This window comes from Liolophura sinensis, chromosome 1, assembly GCF_032854445.1.
Source record: "Liolophura sinensis isolate JHLJ2023 chromosome 1, CUHK_Ljap_v2, whole genome shotgun sequence".
NCBI lineage: Eukaryota > Metazoa > Mollusca > Polyplacophora > Chitonida > Chitonidae > Liolophura > Liolophura sinensis.
In genome coordinates this window covers 31,385,544-31,406,107 of record NC_088295.1, presented here as the reverse complement: position 1 = coordinate 31,406,107, position 20,564 = coordinate 31,385,544, and the positions used below count along the sequence as shown (strand labels likewise).

At 38.4% G+C, this 20,564-nt stretch overlaps 1 protein-coding gene across 2 annotated transcripts; it reads right to left on the bottom strand.

The window, feature by feature from the left end:
* Positions 1-418: 418 nt before the first annotated feature.
* On the bottom strand, positions 419-20,497 carry LOC135479413 (inner centromere protein-like). 2 transcript variants are annotated; one of them, XM_064759244.1, is made up of 19 exons: positions 20,470-20,497; positions 19,147-19,342; positions 18,681-18,794; positions 17,068-18,034; positions 16,719-16,862; positions 15,246-16,048; positions 14,775-14,862; positions 14,416-14,452; positions 13,986-14,016; positions 13,747-13,804; positions 13,079-13,210; positions 12,594-12,703; positions 11,492-11,659; positions 10,023-10,098; positions 9,221-9,426; positions 7,998-8,106; positions 7,310-7,488; positions 5,166-5,299; positions 419-2,549 (listed from the first exon to the last, which is right to left on the bottom strand). In XM_064759244.1, the coding sequence occupies exons 2-19, from the start codon at positions 19,296-19,298 to the stop codon at positions 2,359-2,361; spliced, it is 3,699 nt and encodes a 1,232-aa protein (XP_064615314.1). In that variant the 5' UTR covers positions 19,299-19,342; positions 20,470-20,497; the 3' UTR covers positions 419-2,358. The 2 variants fall into 2 exon arrangements, with proteins under 2 accessions (XP_064615314.1, XP_064615321.1); XM_064759251.1 differs by lacking the exon at positions 20,470-20,497 and adding an exon at positions 20,248-20,386.
* Between the last annotated feature and the right edge of the window lie 67 nt (positions 20,498-20,564).

The window sequence follows — 20,564 nt, the reverse complement described above, 5'->3', positions numbered from 1 at the left end:
TATTTCCTTGTCAACGCATATATATTTCCTTGTCAACGCATATATATTACCTTGTCAACCCAAAATTTTGATTGGATTTTCATGAAATTTTGTGTTCAGAACAGTGACCATGTGAGGATTGTACCGTGTCAGTTTTTACCTGTTATTAATTTAACATAACATAAAATAATAACATAAAATGGGGATTCGTTAGTCCAGCCCACAGTATAACAGTGGGTATAAAAGTATTCCAGGGCAATGTACAGATTAATTCGTAAATTCGGACCAAGCCACTATTCCTCGACCATTAAGGCCTGATCCGCTTGATGTCCAACAGAGAAAGCTTAGGTAACAAAAACTCAAAATGGTGAGATGAACCAAAACTCAAACACTTTTCATTTTGGAAGTTAATATTTAATTACATATAAAAGCCACCCCGCTCAGATTTACAACTTTTTTCATTTACATGTACAAGCCGGGAATAAAACTACCAGATTCTTAAATGTGATGATTATGGACACTTTGTAGCTATTGTTTATAAAATATCTAACCTACTTATCACTCTCTATTCCAAATAGGCCACAACAGCATATAAAACTAGCACATAAAAAATCCCACGCTAAGACTTCAGCCTCCTATAAAAATTAAAGGGTCTAATGTTATGCAGGTATAAAATATTGGAATGGTGTTTGGCATGATGGTATTTAAACAAAATTCTTTTAAAGAAGTAGTATGGGCCCGTAAAATAATTAAAAAAGCTGCTGTTCACCATCCAGGACATGGCTCATATACACAACTATAATTCCTTAACCTTTTCGCATATAAAATGGCATCAGAATTGAACTCTGGTGCCCACGTACAAGTAGCTGTGTCGATGGATCACTTCCAGGGCTTCATACCAAGTGCTTCTAGAAAGTAACACTGATTTCTTATTAGAGTGACTTCACAGAGACTACAATATTGAGAAATTAATAATAAATCCGACATGTGCTTCACGATAACTGAATCCCTTTCCAAATAACAGTGAGGATGTATTCTATCCCAATCAGCTGTAGCATTACACAAGGGTCATAAACATGCTGTCATATCTGTATCCATATTTTTCACATACATCAGATTAATGAAGTTCAAGATACAAGAACATAATAGTGAAACTTATCAAAGCCAGGGAACGCATGTACACTGGCTAGACAAGGAGAGCTCTAGAGTAATCAGTAGTAGATTAAAGTTAAACATGCATAAAGGTATATATACAAACTGTACATTTCTACAGGGTTGGGATATCAAGACCCTGCTATTTACATTATACCAACCAAACAACCTGTGGGTAAATACACTAAATACAAGATCAGTTACATGTAAATGGGTCAATTAGAAAACTGCTTTGGTTAAAGTAACGATAAAAAGCTGATATTAGCTGATGTTGTGTTCTTTACCATAAAGCATGGACAATTCTATGGAACCACAAGCATGAGTTATTCTATGGAACTGCATGTGCAAGTTATATATGGAACTGGAAGTGTGGGTAATTCTGTGTAGCTGCATGCATGTGCATTCCTTGGCAAATATGGTTAATTTGGTGGGGCTGCAATGTTTGGGTGAATGCATGGCACAGATGTCCAGTGGAGCTGATGGTGTGAGCAATATTATGGAACTGTATGTGTTGGTAATTGCGTAAAGGTGTATGCATGGGTAATTGTGCAAAGCTGTATGTGCAGATCCTTCCATACACCTGTACATGTAATAGTATGATACTGTACCCGCCTATTATAAGTAGTATTTGTTTACAACCTGAAAGCTTATAATAAATACACATGTTGACCGTAGTAGTGGCCATCGAAACAACAGATCAGGCAAAGATCACGACACTGAAAATCACCTGTTGGGAATTAATGTCCCAAATACAGACAAAATATTAATATGCAATAATTAAAATAACATAACATAATGGAATAAGTGAGCAGAATCAACAAAAACATTCAACTGTGATGGTAACAAGCCTCTAGTAGATGTTAACCCAACTAAGAGAGCACAATGGCGGGACGTTACATTTGCCATGTCACTGTCATCAACACTGACGCATCAAGCGTGTGATCAGTCACCGGACCAGAGGACTACCATAATAGGTTGTGGCAAAGTCATGTTTCCAGTTACTGCTCTGACCTCTAGCATATGACTGTGTTCATCCTGCAATCTCAGCCAAGGCTACTGTTGTCAGTCTTCTGTGTCCGGGAATGACTGCAGTTGATGACAAAATCCTACAGCTACCTGTCACCATGCCTTTCTCTGAACAGGCTGACAGGATACAGAACCTTGTCTTCCTCTGCACGGTCCATTTATGGCACTTATCGGATAACAAAAGTTAAAAACAATTGCCAATCATGTCCTAGGAATGCTGGCCTTGAGCAGTGGGGAGTCCCAGTTGGCAGAACTCGTCCTCTTGTTGAAGCGTGGCTTCTTTTTCACGAACATCTCGTTGAGGTCAGGTAAGGCGATTATACCAAAGAGGGCTTCCGAGTCAATGGGCTTATGGTAGTACTGATTCACAAGGGCGACTTTCAGTTCTGAACCTAATAAACCAAGCACAAACATGATCAAACATGACTGAAGATATGGACATAAAAAGCATATAGACTGCATAATGTTGTTCCTATTTGTAAGATCTACAAATTCAGAGAATTTAAATGCTCCGCCAAATATGCAAACTTCTTCACTGATCCAGCTGGTTTCCAGCTTCATATGATGTCATATAAAATGAACCTGCACACAAAAAGTTATCAAAATTGAACAATATTTGGAGAAATTATTGTATGGAAACCAACAACCAAGGAGAATGAGCAAAGCATATTAACAGATCGGGCTGTTTTTCAAACTTGATCTGAACTGTTACAAATTTAACCTGCACACAATTTTATATATTAAAAAAAAACAAAACACAAATGACAACATCAAGAGGAGTTACTGCAAGACAGCCAAAAACACAGCAATATTAAATTTAAAATATATGGACTGCTACAGCAGAGATGCTGGGGTGCAAGCCGGTATTGCCGGCCTATACGGTGTCAATTTCAGTTACCTTAATGGTATTCATGTATAGATATATAACCAACATAATTCCGTATTTATTAAGACATTTCAACGATTTTCCGCACACATACAGTACACAGTATCACTAAGTCAAACAGGCAAAAATGTGGGCAATTGCGTTTTTTTGCATTTTGATCGCAATTTGTGACAGAAATATGCATCGCAGAACAAAAATAAGACTGGATTCGTGATAAGGACGTCAAACTACGCCAGACTGCATAATACTGAAATCAAAAAAATGAAAAAAAAAAATCATGTGATATCACCTTCGAACTTTTGACTCATAAGAGCACATCTCCAGACCTATCACCTACCTAAGGTTTACACATTTCTGTTGAGGCGTTTTACCAGCAGAAGTTTTTCAATTTTGAAAAATTAAAAAATGGCGAATTTTTTTGGCCCATACTACTTCTCGGTTTGCTGGCGTCACTTCTGGCTATGTAAAAGTTGTCTGCTTGCCATGGGATGAACTTAGGCCATAACACTGCATTTCTACCGTCATTGGTTTGAGGGGGGCCTCCGTGACTCAGTTGGTTAGTGCGCTAGTACAGCGTAATGACCCAGAAGCCTCCCACCAATGCAGTCGCTGTGAGTTCAAGTCCAGCTCATGCTGGCGTCCTCTCCGGCTGTATGTGGGAAGGTCTTCCGGCAACCTCCGGATGATTGGGGGTTTCCCCCGGGATCTGCCCGGTTTCCTCCCATCATAATGCTGGCCGCCGTCATATAAGTGAAATATTATTGAGTAAGGCGTAAAAAACCAATCAAATAAATAAATAAATCATTGGTTGAGGAGATATACCCTCTTCTGGTTTTGATGACGTCACATACGGTTTTCCATTTTCGGAATCAGCGTCCAAAACTTCATCAGTGCAGTGTAGAAATTATTAGCAAAAAAACGAAATTTGGGGTCACATAACATATTCCCCCATTCGTGAGCTAGTACAATTTTCAACACAGGGAGTTTTCATTATCACCCTGAAAGTACCTAGGCCTTGTGCAACTGCAATTAAAATTTCAGCTCATTAGCATTAGCTGTTTTGGAGAAGAGAATTTTAGATTTTCATCAAAACCCAAGGTGGCCGCCAAGTCACGTCACCATATCTACCCAAAAGATTCAATGCACAACTTTCAAGTCATACAGACAAACATACTAAAATTTCATAATGTTTTAACCGTTTTTGCCAGAAACGCGTCACAATTTTGCCACGAATAATAATAATAATAATATTAATAAAAAGAATAATCCAAATAGATCCAATAGAGATTCAAGCTTGAATGGCTTGAACCCCTAATAATCCGAACGAAAACAATAGAAATTCAAGCCTGAATGGCTTGAACCCCTCATAATCCTAACAGATACAAAGAGATTCAAGCCTGAATGGCTTGAACCCCTAACAATAATCCAAACGAAAACAGTAGAGATTCAAGCCTGAATGGCTTGAACCCCTAGATAAAAATGACACAACCATGTGTAAAAAGGTTAAGACAATAAGGTAATAAGGTGTAAACAGATGAAGTTACGTGACATACAGACTTGCATGCAATATTAGTAAAAAATAAGGGATATTTCCATGCACGCAACACTGCACAAACAGATCCACAACTGTCACACCCTTATCTTATGTGCAGTGACAATGATCGAATGTACAAATTCCCTTTCCAAGTTTTCATTTGTTTATTTGACTGGTGTTTTACGTCGTACTTTTCACATATGCAAAGGCAATCAGCATTATGATGGGAGGAAAACATGCAGCCCCTTGGCGAAATCCGCAGCCATCTGCAGGTTTCTGGCAAATTTTCCTACGTATGACCAGAGAAGAAGCCAGGGTGAGCTGGATTTGAACTCTAAGCGACCGCATTGGTGAGCATCTCCTTTGTCAATGTGCTTCACTGGCACACTAATCAATAAGCTACTCAGGTCCTTTCCAAGTTTTCAGCAATACTTCACTGTCAAAGTAAATAATTGGCCTCAGTAACTACACGGAGTTAACTGCACATTCTTGACAGATTATCAACATTTAATGTACAGAAAATAAACTGTGAGCAGTAAACATATAAAGTATCAAAAAGGAAGAAGCCTTATCCATGTCGCCGATTACCTTGTGCCCATCTGGGTATCTTCCTCTTAGGCGCATCCTCCTCATCTGTAGATGCATCAGAATCTAAGCCAGTAATGTCATATGATTCCTCTGACTGCTTCTTGGAGAACTTCTTAAGCGGAGTTATCTGATATCTGGAAACAGAAATGTCAAATCTGATGTAACAGTGGCAAGTGTAAAGCTGGCCATACTCGAGAGTTCAAGACATAACTTAACACAAGATACTCAGCTGGTCACATGGTGTTGGTCCAAGTCGCTGACTGCCATACTACTACATGCGTGGAGACGCATATTCCACGGAAACAGCGACTGGAGTAACTCCAGATGAGTCACGTATCCAGCACACATGAATGGCTAATACCTGACAAGGAATCCAGGACAAAAGCCCTGTTGTCTCAAATAACCAACAAAACATGTCCGACAGTCTAAACAACATGATTTTAAATATTTGTTAACTGGAATTACACATAGTGTGACCATATAAAAACTTGCCAACAAAATATATCCCCGTTGGGCACCCGGGCTCAACAGCTTTCTTCTCATAAATGCTGTACACAAATGTTTTCAAAACTGACATTTTCTGATGTCAAGCTAATATTATTATCAAATGCCTAACGTCAATCAAAAGTTGATTCTCCGAAGCATTGACCACCATACTCAATCTGAGTGGTTGAAATGTTTGAGCATAGCTGATAGATTATAGCTTACTACATGTATGACTCACAGTATCACCTTGCGAATGCCATAATGTATGCCATTTAAGTCGGTTACTATGTCATATTTAAAAGTCGGTTTAAAAGTCATATGTACTTTTATATGTTCTCTGTAACACATGCACTTGAAAATATAGATCATTTACAAATTTAAACCAAATCTTATTAAAGTTAATTAAAAAAATATTTTTTTCAAATACAAACAAGAATAAAAAATCATGAATTTATTTTTTTAAGTTTCTGTGTAATTTCTACCCTACATGGACCACAGAGAATCCTGGCCCCAAGACCATGAAGTGATCTTAGACTTAAGTCAAAATTTAAAATCTCAGTCATTATATCACAAAGTCAAAATATTTCTTGACAACATAAATTCTGGGCAAGCTACTGCAAAACATATTTCAGCTAAAATAACAAAAAGGAAAATGCCAAGCTTAATGATTGAAATTCAGTCTAAGATGACTTTGTGATCGCGGAGCTTGCCGCTTCCATGGGCTAGGAGGAGTCCATACACAGCAATACAAGCTAATAACCTATTTAATATACACCCACTTCAAAATTGTAATTAAAAGCAAGTTTTAAAAACATGAGCAGACCTAAATTTTGTGAAATTTAAATGTCTGGACAGTTACTTTAGGGTTGTGAAGTTCCAAGTGTTGTTAGCAACTTTACAAACACAACACAAGGAGTGAGTGTGACACACATAATCCTATCAGCAGATTCAATAGCTCTGTATGTAGAAAACTAAGAAATAGTAATTTGTTACTTGCAATTGCTTGATTTAGAAACCAGAAATCTGACTGGTTTAAACAGGAAGTACTTTATAACCGTATGAACCTGAATTTTATTGAGTTCACATGAAACAAAGATTACTTTCACTCTGTTGTCATGGAAACAACAAATTTGATGCAAACAGTTTAAAAAGAAGTCTAAATCACATAAATCCTATGTAGAAAATTACTACTACTGTTTTCACAAATTCAGTTGCCATGGAAACAAGAAATATCAAAATAAATGCAGTCTGAACAGAAGCCTAGTTCATCTTCAAATGAACCTAAACACTATGTTTCACTACTTTATATACACGAAGAAAAGAAACCTTGAGGAAAAAGGTGCAGGATCTATCTGAGGTTGTACAGTAATAGGACACTTATACAATTCCTCTGGTGCTCATGGATACAATGTAACATGCTATAAGTATGATCTACCATAATTCCCTAATCATTTCGCAAAAGAAAGAGGAAATTTCAAACCTACATTGGTTGGATTGGCCCTTTTCAGGGATTCACAAAAAGTATACTTTCATCAGAATATGCTTGAATAAACATCAAAGAATAAAAGTAAATAAATCACACAGAGGCTGTCAATTTTATTTTACTCATGAACTAATTCCAAAGTTTCTCAAGAGTTTGCAAAGTAGAAACAACTCACGACTGTGGACTCTTGTCGAGTGTCACTGTAGAATTTAAGGCCGCCTTTTCAGCCAGGGGGTTACTGGAGGCCATCACATTCAGCATGTTCCTCTGTTGACTCATCAGCTGTTTGTAACGGCCTTCCATCTGTCTCATCTCCTCCTGCCTCAGCTTCTCTGCCAGTTTCCTCTGCTTCTCCTGAGAAAAATACTACAAGTGTGTTATTTAGGGTAGAATTTTGGGACAGCTGATGATTTGCCCTGGTCACAAGCATTCATGCAATCTTTCATGAATAAGAAAGATTTGTATGTCAGGGAACAGATTTTGCCGAGACCTACAAACTCTCAGTCTTTTCTTGTAAAAGGTCATTTCCCTGCCTTTGTGAGAAGTGAAATTGCCCTAACTTTGATATAAGATACACTTTTCAGTTTAACTAACTATATAAGATGTATAACATGAGATCGCTAAAGCATTTGTTTAGGCATTTCTAGAGGCTAATAAAAATCATAAAATATTGCTTTTGGAGCTATTGGTTCTGAAAATATTTTTCCACTAGGATACTAGCCTTTCTTCTAAAAAAGCCTCAAAACACCTTTCCGAGATCAACAGAAGAATGACACAAAATGAATTACTTTGTCTTTTTTAAGGATAACATTTTAGGTCCAATAGAGTGAATGCACATTCAGCAAAAAAAGTAACTGTCTCACCAGTTCCCTCAGCTTCATTAATTCTTCCTTGAGATCTTTCTGGCCCCTGATCTCTTGTTCTTGACGTTCCTTCTCCATTCTTTCAGCTTTCAACCTTTGCTCACGCTCCCTGTTCACAGACAACAAGACATATTACACAAACTGATAAACTCCAAATTACCCTCAAAGATTTGATTTGATTCTGAATGGTGCATTATGTTGTACTCAAGAATATTTCACTTATACAGCGGTAGCCAGCATTATGGTGGGTTGAAGCCGGCCAGTGATCAGCGTAAACTTATAACCATCTGCTGATTGCTGGCAGACCTCACCCAGTATGACAGGAGAGGAAGCCAGCATAAGCTGGATTTGACCTCACAGTCATAACATAGGTGAGGCTCCCAGGTCATTGCGCTGTGTTATCCTGCTAACCACTAGGATATAGAGGCTCCCTCCCTCAAATGTTTGAAATTAACAACAAAAGGTCACTGTAAAATATGATATTGGATCCCGTAAGATCAACTAAAATATTAACTGGTCCTTAATATCTGGAAACATGACAAAAATGTTCTACAATTCATTTTCATCCAAATGTACAAAGTCATTTTGGAAGTTTGTTTATCAGTGTGGGTGGCAAACTGGACCAGGGCTTCTTTAAACCCATATTCCACTGGCCTTGGACCATTGTTAATTTCAAGCCCTACCCTGGTTTTACCCAAGAATTGGTTGTTCAAAAGTGTATTAGCTAATGTCAGTATTGGGTCATATTATATATATTTACAATGTTAACAAAACGCAGCAACTAATACAGCTGTGCAAAGGTCTAATGGAACAGCAGCAGATTTAGTTCATATACCTTTTACACAATTATTTTTGGGCCAAGTACAAAACTGAAGACTTGGTTTAAACTCAAATCTGGTATACAACTGGCCTCAAGAACACCTTATCCTTATATACATCTGTATTAAGTCTGTCCTGTTTAATGTTAAAATCGTGTTCTAATCTTAAAAGAATGGTGACAGAGATTCCCCAAGAGAAAATCCTCCATCAAAATCCAGTGATACCTAATTCCTGGTATTCAATCATAACTCATCACTTTTATTTTGTGCCTGTTGTGTAGGCTTCACTGGACAAAGACTTCTTTATATCACTTCAGTGTAGTTGTTCAATACTTCTTTCTTTATTAAGCTTAGCCTTAATGCTGTGATCAAGAACGTCATTCTTCAATGAAGAAATGTGTCTACCTTTCAGCTTGCTGTTTCAGCTTCTGTCGTTCATTTTCCTGCTGAATCAGCATCTGTCTCATTTCCTCCTCTTTGCGTTTCTTCTCCATCTCTCGCTGATGCTCCTCCAGTCTCAGCTTCTCCTCAGCGATCCTCTTTGCCCTCTCCTGCTCCTCATATTCACGTTTACGCTGGAGGAGTTCAGCATGCTGGCGATCTTCTTCCTCCTGGAAAAACAAGAAATCAATCGGGTAATCGGCTGTCTTAGGCTGTTTTCGAAAATGGGTCTTCAAATTTGTTATTGAATAGGAAAGCCCCTACATCTACGTTTTAAGAGTGACCAATGTTAACAGCTTTATTTACTAATGAGATGAATGGACATATTCTTAGAAAGATATTCCTTTTAAAACAGCATTCAAAACTGTGCAGTCTCTCACAAGCAAACTCTGGAAACCTTTACGAAGATTAAAATTTGTCTTCCGTTATTTCTACATGTACATGAACAAAATAATGTAAATAATACATAAATAACCGTAAGCCTACCCACTCACATAACGCCTTTGGCATATTAAATCAGTACAGATTAATTTATAATTTCATATGTGAAGTTAGTATTGGCATAAAACAGAAATCAAATAAATAAATCAATCATATATGAAATTCATGTACCCCTGAACACATTTTAGTCTTCAATAAGTCATGTCATTATGCTTTCAAACTGCATATTATTTATACTTCACTGGTCAAATTTCTTAGGGATTCAGTGCATACTTGTTTCAAGAAAAGTTTCAACCTTTGATGCCAGGAAGTATTTGAAACATACCTTCTCTTTGAGTTTTCTCAGTCTCTCAGCCTCATCTTGTAAACGTCGCTCTTCAGCTTCTGTGTGCTTCTGTTGTCTACAACATCCCAACAATTACACAAGTTACCAACTACCAATAAAAGAAAATAATGTAATGTGTTGTGTTAATTATAACTATGTAGGACAATGTTCAACCAGTTTATATGTGGTATGTATGAATGAGTTTAAGGGCAGTCTACATGTTGGCCAACATTACTGACATAATATGAACAAGCGTTCAGGTGAACACAACATACGCTCCAAAATATGCATTTGTTTGAAATGAATACCAGTAGCACTGTGGTGACTATAACAGTTAAAGGGAATCTTCATGGGTGTAGATAATAGGTATTTGGTTACCATGACAACCACCCAAAGGCACAAATATGTTCACCAAAAATAAAATCTTTATGCGGAAAACAGTTGGAGTTATAGCCTGGACACGAAATCATATCTGTTTATATCGTATATGGTTACAATGACAAGCTTGGAAATGGACAAATGTGAGTGGCTACACATCGTTATGTGTGTATCTATGTATCCACCAGAAATTAAAACTCTGGCAATCTGGTAACCATGACAACAGCGGAAATGGACAAATGGTCGAGTTATAGCCCGGACAAGAAATCATATCTTTTTGTATAGTATATATAAGGAGTATGGCAATCTGGTAATTAAAACACAATTATTGAACACCAATTAAACACCAAAAATTAACTCTGGAAAACAACTGGAAATATAGCCCAGACACAAATATGGCCAGGCAGACAGAGAAAACTGATATAATGCGCTCTGCCTAATGGTGGGGGCGTAAAAAACCCATATTAGCATGATACAGAAAATATATGTCCATGCATTATAAATGACCTAAACTTTCGCCCAAAATAGTGCAATTTTAGAAGCAGATACATATCATAAAATGTTACTGTTGGTGCTGAAACTTACATTTTCATACTAGGATATAAATCTGCCTTCCCAACAAATCTCAAAACATCTTTGTACGATCACTAGATCTCTCAGAATCTGGCAAGATGGTTGAAATCTTACTGCAACCTTTCCTTCTGTCATGCAGACTTGACACATCAACTAAGGTAATGTTGGTATTTCCAGAAGGCTATGTCCACAGAGGTGAAAAATGCAGCTTCATCTAACTCCTACAGATTTCTCTGGGCTTGTGGGCTCTCTGGGCTTGTGTTCCTCCACCTTTCCTTTCATGGATTTTGCTTGCGAGAATATGGTAATGTACATACATGTCTGATGTCATTACAACCAGGCCAGATGCAACATCCACTCCAGTTTTGACAACCTGGGGCCGATTTCATGAAGCTCACTTAGCTAAGTAAGCCCCTAACTACCATGGCAACATATGTTGTAGAGATACAAAGTGCACTTAGCTGAGGGCAACTTAACACTAATTAAGTTTCATGAAACCGACCAAGCCCTTTTCTCACCTGATCTGTTTCTTCTCCTGTTTTTCCTTGCGTTTCACCTCCAGCACCTGTTCAGGTATCTTGTTTTTATGTTCCATCTTCTCCAGGAGTCTGTCTTTCTCCTCCTGCTCTCTTTTCTGTTTCTGTAAGCGCATGTTTTGAACCTTTCTCCAGTGCTCTTCTCTTTGCCTGTACCCAGAAGAGAAAACAAGATGGAAGAAAACAAATTGAATTCGCAGCAGCTGTGACTTGCACTCAGGCCATTCATTAAGTGAACCACCCATGTTAAAAAGATATGTCAAAACTTGTGACCGACTGACCCATGTTAAAAAAATATGTCAAAACTAGTGACCGACTGACCCATGTTAAAAAGATATGTCAAAACTTGCGACATACTGACCCATGTTAAAAATATATGTCAAAACTAGTGACTGACTGACCCATGTTAAAAATATATGTCAAAACTTGTGACCGACTGACCCATGTTAAAGAGATATGTCAAAACTTGTGACCGACTGACCCATGTTAAAAATATACGTCAAAACTAGTGACCGACTGACCCATGTTACAAAGATGTCAAAACTTGTGACTGACTGACTCATGTTAAAAAGGTATGTCAAAACTTGCGACCGACTGACCCATGTTAAAAAGATACGTCAAAACTTGTGACCGACTGACCCATGTTAAAGAGATATGTCAAAACTTGTGACCGACTGACCCATGTTAAAAAGATATGTCAAAACTTGTGACCGACTGACCCATGTTAAAGAGATATGTCAAAACTTGTGATTGATTGACTCATGTTAAAAAGATATGTCAAAACTTGCGACCGACTGACCCATGTTAAAAAGATACGTCAAAACTTGTGACCGACTGACCCATGATAAAAAGATATGTCAAAACTTGCGACCGACTGACCCACGTTAAAATACAGGATGACACACTGGCAGGCGGAGCAGAGATAGATACAGAACTGTTGTTTTTGACAGAAAATACATGCTGTTGAAAATCTACACTTACAGGCGCTTTTCTGTCTTTGTACATACATATTATACATATGATCTATTGCGGCCTAATACTTTACTAATCCCTTTTTTTCATGGCACACAATTGCAGTTCTCACCTCTTCTTGGCCTCAGCCTGCGCCTGTAACTGTTGCTTTCTCTTCTCCATTCTTTCGCTTTCTTTCCTTTGCTTTTCCTCTAGTTCTTTTCTACGTAACACCTCTTGTTCCTAAACAGAAGAATGTTGTGAGAAAATACATCATGCACGGATTCTGGATGCATATTTATTTCATAACATTTTTACCATACTGCTGTCTTTGATTTTCCAATTACTACAACCTGAAAGTTTAACCTGAATGTGACAACCTACATTTACACAATAAATGTTTGCTTCAGTTAATTCACGCAATTAAAGCCAACACACACACACAAAACACAAATGGATGGAAAAAGCGACGGATGTATGGGGTGGGCTGATGGGGTGTGACAATTATATGAAGACAATTATATGAAGCTTTCAAACTAGAGGTGCTTTTTAAATTCATGTGAATGGGTTAATCAGACAAGCCTTAAATAAATGAATAAGATGCAACGTGATAGTTACCTTTAAAGTTAGTGGCCTCTTTGCAGGGCTGGATCTTAGGAAAGACTTCATGCCAGCGGCATTCAAATTGAACAACTTGTTTTTGTCCTTGTTCAAAGCATTCAGGAAAGACGCAGGGTGGGGTCGGACAACCTTACAGAGAAAAAATAGCAGTTATTATCAACGACATGACTTTCATTCCAGTACATAAGCAAGCATGTGAAAAATCAGTCATAAGCATGTGAAGAACTTACTGTGGTCTACCATGCCACCAACTGTCAGCAACAATAATCACGACAGTACTAACGTGCATGCAATGTTACATACCCCTGAACTTCATGCTTTTTGACAAACAATTATTCTATCTGAAATTTGACTCATGTTGTGGACAGTGGTGCTATAATCACACCCCAGTCTTGACAAAGCTTTCTTCTCTCAAGACAAAGAAAATGGTTGAAATCCTGATAAAGGCAATTCCTGGTAAAGGCAATTAGGAAGCTGTACTAACCAGTGAGGGTGGATGCGGGGATAGTCTATCTGAATAATGAATACATCAGTCAGACAAAAGGGGTTTACTTGAGCAACCCAGGGAAATGATAGGCCAGAACTCAATACCTTGATCTTGTGAAGATGCTTTCATCTGACTGCGGTTACAAGTAAATGATATGAATTAAGATGTGATTACTTACTTTGTTCGCGGGACACTTCGGTGAAGGAGTTCGATCAACAACATCAGCATCACTATCACTGTGAAAAAAAAAATCCAAATATCATAAGCGAGCAAGTGGCAAACTTATATTTTGAAATTTTTGAAGCATGAAATTTACACCAAAAAGCCACAACCTATACAGAGCTGTTTTTCAGTTTTTAATTTCTGTTGAAAAAGTCAAATGTTTTGTTCAAAGCTTTGGATAAAACAGCAACTTACGATGTTGTCTTGTCTTCTTCACTTTCATCCTCTGTCAATAAAAAGTAACACCGATAGTCAAAATTCAAATCATAATACATTTGTGTAAAGGTATAAACAAACCAAAGGAGATAACCATTTTAAATTATCACTAGGATGTTTTTGTAAAGTTATATGCGCAGAAATTAAAATCAAAATTAATTTAAAAAATAAAATAGAATCAGATGTGAGAATTAATTAACAATTATTAAAATATTGTTTTGAGACTGAGAACGACACCACACTCATCCAATGGTTGTACATAACTGCTGTTGTTGTTGAATCCAGATAGGTTTCTGCACGTGACTTCATACAAGTATCTTATTTCGGCTTTAGATTTGATAATTCCATCCACTGTGTGGGATTTTTCTGGAGGCCTGAATAAGCCTGGCCACATAAAAAAACCCCTCACCTTTAGCACTTTCAAATTCTGAAGAACTTTCTTCACCCTTTAGAAAAACAAAAAGTTAAAAACATTAGTACTTGTACGACTTCATGTTCATTATAAAATGGAGAATTACATGCAAGTGATGTTTTAAAATTAATTTCTTATTCGGGGATAGATAAGCCACATTCATGTCTACGATATATGAACACTCAGCATTTCTCTTCATCTCCTAATTTCAGGAAAATCATCACAGTTATTAAAATAAGATGAAGGGACAAATGGCAAGCTAAGACTATAACTACTGTCAGCTTTATGAATTATCACGTATTTATTCTTGTTTGTGGCAAGCTGAAAACTCCACCCATCTTCCCAATGTGTCTAACCTGCGACTTCTCCCCGTCAACACACGGCCGCTTGGTCTCGGTTTCCGAGGCCTCATCACTCTCTGACATCACACGCTTACGTTGAGATCTACGACACAACAAGAAATGACATCTTTGACACTGAAAACTCCGTGGAAGAGCAAACACCCATAATTAGGAATCTAGTCTAAGTCACTTTCACAAATATTTCTATTATTAAGCAAACCATATTAGAACAGATAGTGGGCAGTATTGGAACTGTCCTTTACTGAGATGTAAATTTGTAATGTCACTGTTACACCTAGGAAACTTGCAACTTTCATAAATACAGTTATTAAACTTTATCAGAAGGCAAATCTAAGATAACATTATGAGGAGACACACTGGACAGTATATGAAGTTTGAACTGTCCTCTACTGAGCTGTAAGCTAAAAGTTAACAAACTGGTAGTAAAGGCAAATAAAGCAGCACAGTTGTGAATGAACTACACACCTGGAAGCTCTGGAGGGTTTTGGAGCTGGTGCCTCCGGAACAGCAAACACATTATCCTGTCCTTCCTCCCCCTCTTCTGCTGCATCAGACGCATCAGCCACACTGCCTGGCTGACTGGTCCGTGACGTCCTTGACCGTAGACGTGAAGACTGGCGCAAACCACCACCTTCTATGTCCTCAGAAGTTCGCGATGACGCTGAGGTTTTGTTTCGGTCAGCCCTCGTGGTTCTTTTTGGGCGTAGAGTTTCAGCAGGCTCTACTCTTTCCTCACTCTCTACCACTTCTGTACTGGCATTTCTGGCCCGGTCAGAGCTATTCCTTAACAATTTTGGAGAATGTTTCTGTCCACTACTCCTTGATGCCCTGCTAGATTTGTTACTGTCTGATTTTCTAGTCACTCTGTGGCTGTCTGACATTCTCTTTTTACTACCTTCCTCAACACAGTTCTCCATTTCATAAGATTTGTCACTGGCATCATCACTTGAACTAGATTTCCCTGAACCAGAAGAGTCTCTATTTTCATCTGTGACCTTGTCACAGATTACAACTGGCTCAGAACAGTTATCTCCCCTTTCTGCTGATCTATCCCCATTTGATTCCATGACAAGGTCAGTATTTGTTTCTCCAATGTCACTTTTCTCCAATGTTACTGTCCCGCGTCTGTCGTCAGTCGATTCTAAGCGGTCACCGTTGTCTGTGACGTCCATATGTGTGTCAGCTGTGGTAACTTTCTCTATGGTTACTGTTCCACGCCTGCTATCTTTGGAATTTCTCTCACTATTAACTTCCATGCTTTCATGGGCCTGAAAGGAAGCAATGGATTAAATGATAAGGATAAAGAAACCACTACGGCAGTGACAAAGCAAAAGATGTAGATTTTACAACAATGACAATCAAGTATGTGGGGGCATCACTAAATGTTTGTTGGGTCTAAGCAGGCAAGCCTTCCACCAAAGTTTTTTTTCCTACATGAAAATTTCTTTAAAATCATTATGAAGAAAACGCAAAGATTTGAAGTGACAAAGAAATTGATCAGCTTACATGAAGTCAAATTTCTGCTTTTATTTTACAATGGCCCAAATAATTAACTTTCACAAAATATCAGCGTTCTCTGTGCACTGTTCAAAATTGGTAATAAAGTTAATAAACTATATGATGAGGGTTGCTTTACAGCTTTTCAAATTGTAAAAGTTCTAATACTATAAAATAGTGCAGGTATGAATGTGATATTTTCTGAAAGGCATTCTTCTGAGCTACTTTGATAAATTGATTTGATTAGCGAAGATGGATTTTTTTTCTCCAAAAATCTCTGGAAGCCTATTTAAAATCCTTTTCATTAGGCAGATTTAAAGAGAAAAAAAAAATCACTGTTTGTTCTGATATGGTTCAATTACGCCCATCAAAGACCTTTATTGATGGCCTAGCAGATGTGTGAAGAGAATTTCTATTCATGTGCTGCTGAAGTTCACCAACCTCTGATGAGCAGTTCATGGATCTTTCTCTGTCATCTTTACACGCAGCCTCCTGTTTGGCTGCAGATCGTGTGACTTTTGGGCGTAACACTTTTGTTTTCTTCAATGTCAGCTTACCACGCAGTTTTGGTACATCGGCTGTTTTCTACAAGAAAACAGTGAATACCTGTACGTTAACTTCTAATGAAGGGTAGTTTGTACATTTAATATCTGTACATTAGTAAATGGTTAACCAGTTCAGTTCACTACAATAACTTACTAATGTTTTCAAAATATTGTGCACTGAAAAGTCTACAAAAAATCTGGAGTGATTGGAAGTGATTTGCTGGGAAAGCTATTGACAATTTTACCTCTTTCGGCTCAGCTTCTTCATTTGCACTATTACGTTTCGAACTCTCTTCACTGTTCACGGACACCCAAGATGATCTCTCGCTGCTAGTCTGTTTCTCATCTGGCATAGTCGGCTCTTGTTGTGCCTTGGTTTGACGAGAATGGCGAACAATTGAAGACCTTCTGTTAGTTGAGGCAGTGTGCTTTAGAGACAACCTTCGACTGGCTCTGTTTCCAGTAGCTGAGGAACGATTCTTTAGGCGACTAACAGGGGTGCTGGGCTGAGGAGTCATGTTACTTTTCTTCACAATAATTCTCTTGGCGGAGCTAGAGGATGTGTGGTGGTTGCTGAGAGAGATTTTGCATTTTGTAACGGTAGATGGCGTGACAGGTGTGAGGCTCTTCCCAGAGGCTGGTGTTTTCACAGTATTACTTCCACTGCTGCCAAGTCGAGATATCCCATTAATTCTGGGACCTTTTGGGGTAGGGGTGTTACCACCTGAAGACAGTACTTTCTGTTCATACTGTGATGCTCTCTCTTTCACAGATAAAAATCCCACAGCAGTTCGAGGGCTACCACTACATGTAAGTGCCTTAGCGCTGGCCAACTGGGTGCGGGGTGTTTTGGGGGACAAGGGAGTAGTGCTGGTAGCCTCAGTTAGGGAGGACACGGATGACTTCTTGTTGAGTTTATTACGGAGGTCATCATTGGAAAGTGGAGTTGCCGGTTTGGGAGTTTCTTTTTTAAAGTTCTGTGCTTTAATGCTAAATACAGGTGATTCCGTCTTATTTTCATCCGCGTTCAGTTTCTTCCTGGTACGTGTTGTTCTAGTTGATCTGGTAGTTGCTGTGCTTCGCGCTGCAGCACGAGTTCTACGCGTTGCACGTGGAAGGGATGGTGCTACATTCTCTTCTTCATCGTCAGCTTCAGTTTCTGTTTCTGTGTCATTTTTTCCCTTTCTTTGTGGCTTCCCTTTCTTTGCAAGACTGTAAAAACAAATACATGTAGATATTCACTATGGGATGGAGGATTGTGTTAAAAAACCTACTTACAGTGATTGTAGAACCTTGAGCCGATTCATTGCCTCCCCAGGACCAGGGTACTGTTTCACAAAACGCATGTAGCGTTACGCGAATGTAACTTCCATGGCGACAAATGCTGTAGGTATTATGTCACCATGGTAGTTATGTATAAGTAGAGCTACGTGCACTTTGTCCTACCTATACGAATCAAGTTTAAGCTACCGACTTGATGCATAGAATCATCCAACAGCGACTTATCGACACAGCAATAATAACCACGCCAATCAAACGTGATCCAATTCAAACATGTTTGCTTTCAATAATTCATGCAAACTTTACTGCGCAACAGGTTAACTTGACAGGCAAACTGGTGGCATCAACAAATAAGTTTTCTAACAGGTTGAGGTATTTTCACTTACAGCTGCTGTCAGTCAAGATATTTTGATAATGGCAAATTTGATAATATGTCCATCATTCATTTTAAATAAATAAAAAAGCAACAGTATATTCTCTCAGCTGTGCTGTATGTTTCAACATCTGAAAATAGAATTGCAGGATTTTTCACCATGAAAACCAAAAAATTAAAAGAGAAAGAAAAAGTTTGTCGCACCTTGGTCTTTTTCGTGGGGGCAATTCAACCTCTTCTTCCTGTAACTCTTCAGCCCTGAGCCGTCGGCGTGATCGTTTGGCAGATGGTGTCTTGGGTAAAAGTTCAGGTTCTGGCCTGTGAAAAGATTCAAAGATTTATACAACTGTATCAGTGATCAAGCACTGTTGCTTAGGGTTTGCAGTCATTTTCAACAATACTGTGATTACATCACCCGAATGTCTCCTTGTAGCAGGATGATATATTTAATAGTTCTGCCTCACTAGAAAGTCATGTCATACATCACACCTAATCCAGTCACATTACACTTACACTGTAGTGTCACATGGCCCAGCTCAATGTCACAGAAATACCATGGCTACCAATTTTGAATGAACCATTATAGCTTAATCCCACTTCGGCAAAAGGTACTGTAATTTCAAACTCTGCACTTTTTGATGAGGAGGGGCTGACATAATAAAAGGATTACCTGGCAAATGACTTTTTACACTGTTCAAGAACCTCAGCAAGCCAAACATGGATGGATTCTTGGATCTCCGTTGCTGCTTCGAGTCTCCTGTCCACATATTCTCGCATTTGTACACCCAACTGATGAGGGTATCCATTATTTGCTGCGGACATGACGGCCCTCAAACGGTACTACATGTACTGTTTCCTGGCAGTTTCTGCAACAAATACAGTTATCATAAAGTTTCATTTACATGCAGTTAACAAAGACAATAATATTGCACATTTATTTCTTGGCATAAATCATATAAATGATCTGATAATAAATCACTCAATCCGTTGTGGCATACACCATACTGGTTGAAGACAAGAAGTCTCCTGTAAACTTCATGTAAGATCACCTGTAAGTGAGCACCTTTAACCACTTATCACAACCAAGAACGTGACAATGGGTAACTTGCAAATCTTGTAACATCATGACAACTTGTAACATCATGACAGACAGGTTTTGTTTTAACAAGGATTTTCAACACAAGCAGGTGCAGGTAAAAGGTGAGGTGGCCGAAATTGTAGCGTGCATATTTGTACTTTCACGGGAGACACAAGAGAAGTGCCTGAGGTGCGAGGCAGCAGAACTATAGTACTACTCCAAGAAAATTAAATAGACAGTTATATAGCTCTGCCAGAGTGTCAGTAAAGGTAGAGCTATGACAATTTGTTATCTCAAAGTGATATCATTGGTGCTCTAAGCCTATCATCAGCAGTCTTTTTTGTAACATGAGGATACTACTGTAGGTGTAAACAAACCAAATTTAAGCCAGCTAAATGGGCCTATATAGCTTACGACAGTTTAACTGAAAAGTATGGTTTCTGTTTTGATTACACCATTCATCTTTTGGGTATGGAATGACAAGGATAGAGAAGAACTAGTTGCAAAGTTGTTCGGGTACGACTATAAACCCGGGCTGCCTATCTCTACGACATAGACTGACGGAGAGCTAAGCTCCCTCTCTGTTGACGCTAATAAATTGTAATCACTTCCTGAACAGAACACACTCGCTGACTCCACATCATTTTTGAGACATTGTAATTGCAGAAGCACTCTGCACATACACAGACTTACATTTAAAAGTAATGACTACCTCACTCGCAATGTCATTTCCTAAAGGACGTCGTTGTTGTTGGTGATATGTAATCGATCACAGTACAAAATTCCAAGTTATTCTCATGCACACGCATACCGATAACGAGGCAAAGTCTTAATCGTTGCAAAGGACAGAATAAAATTAATCTAATATAGTCAATACAAATCGATCTGTTCACAACACATGTTAGATTTCCTTACCGTGTTACTTTCGATCACTGAACTTTTCAAAACGGCGGTTTTTCATGGCAGCCAATCGCTGATTTGTAAAATAAGTGACGTCATAGAGATTGGCC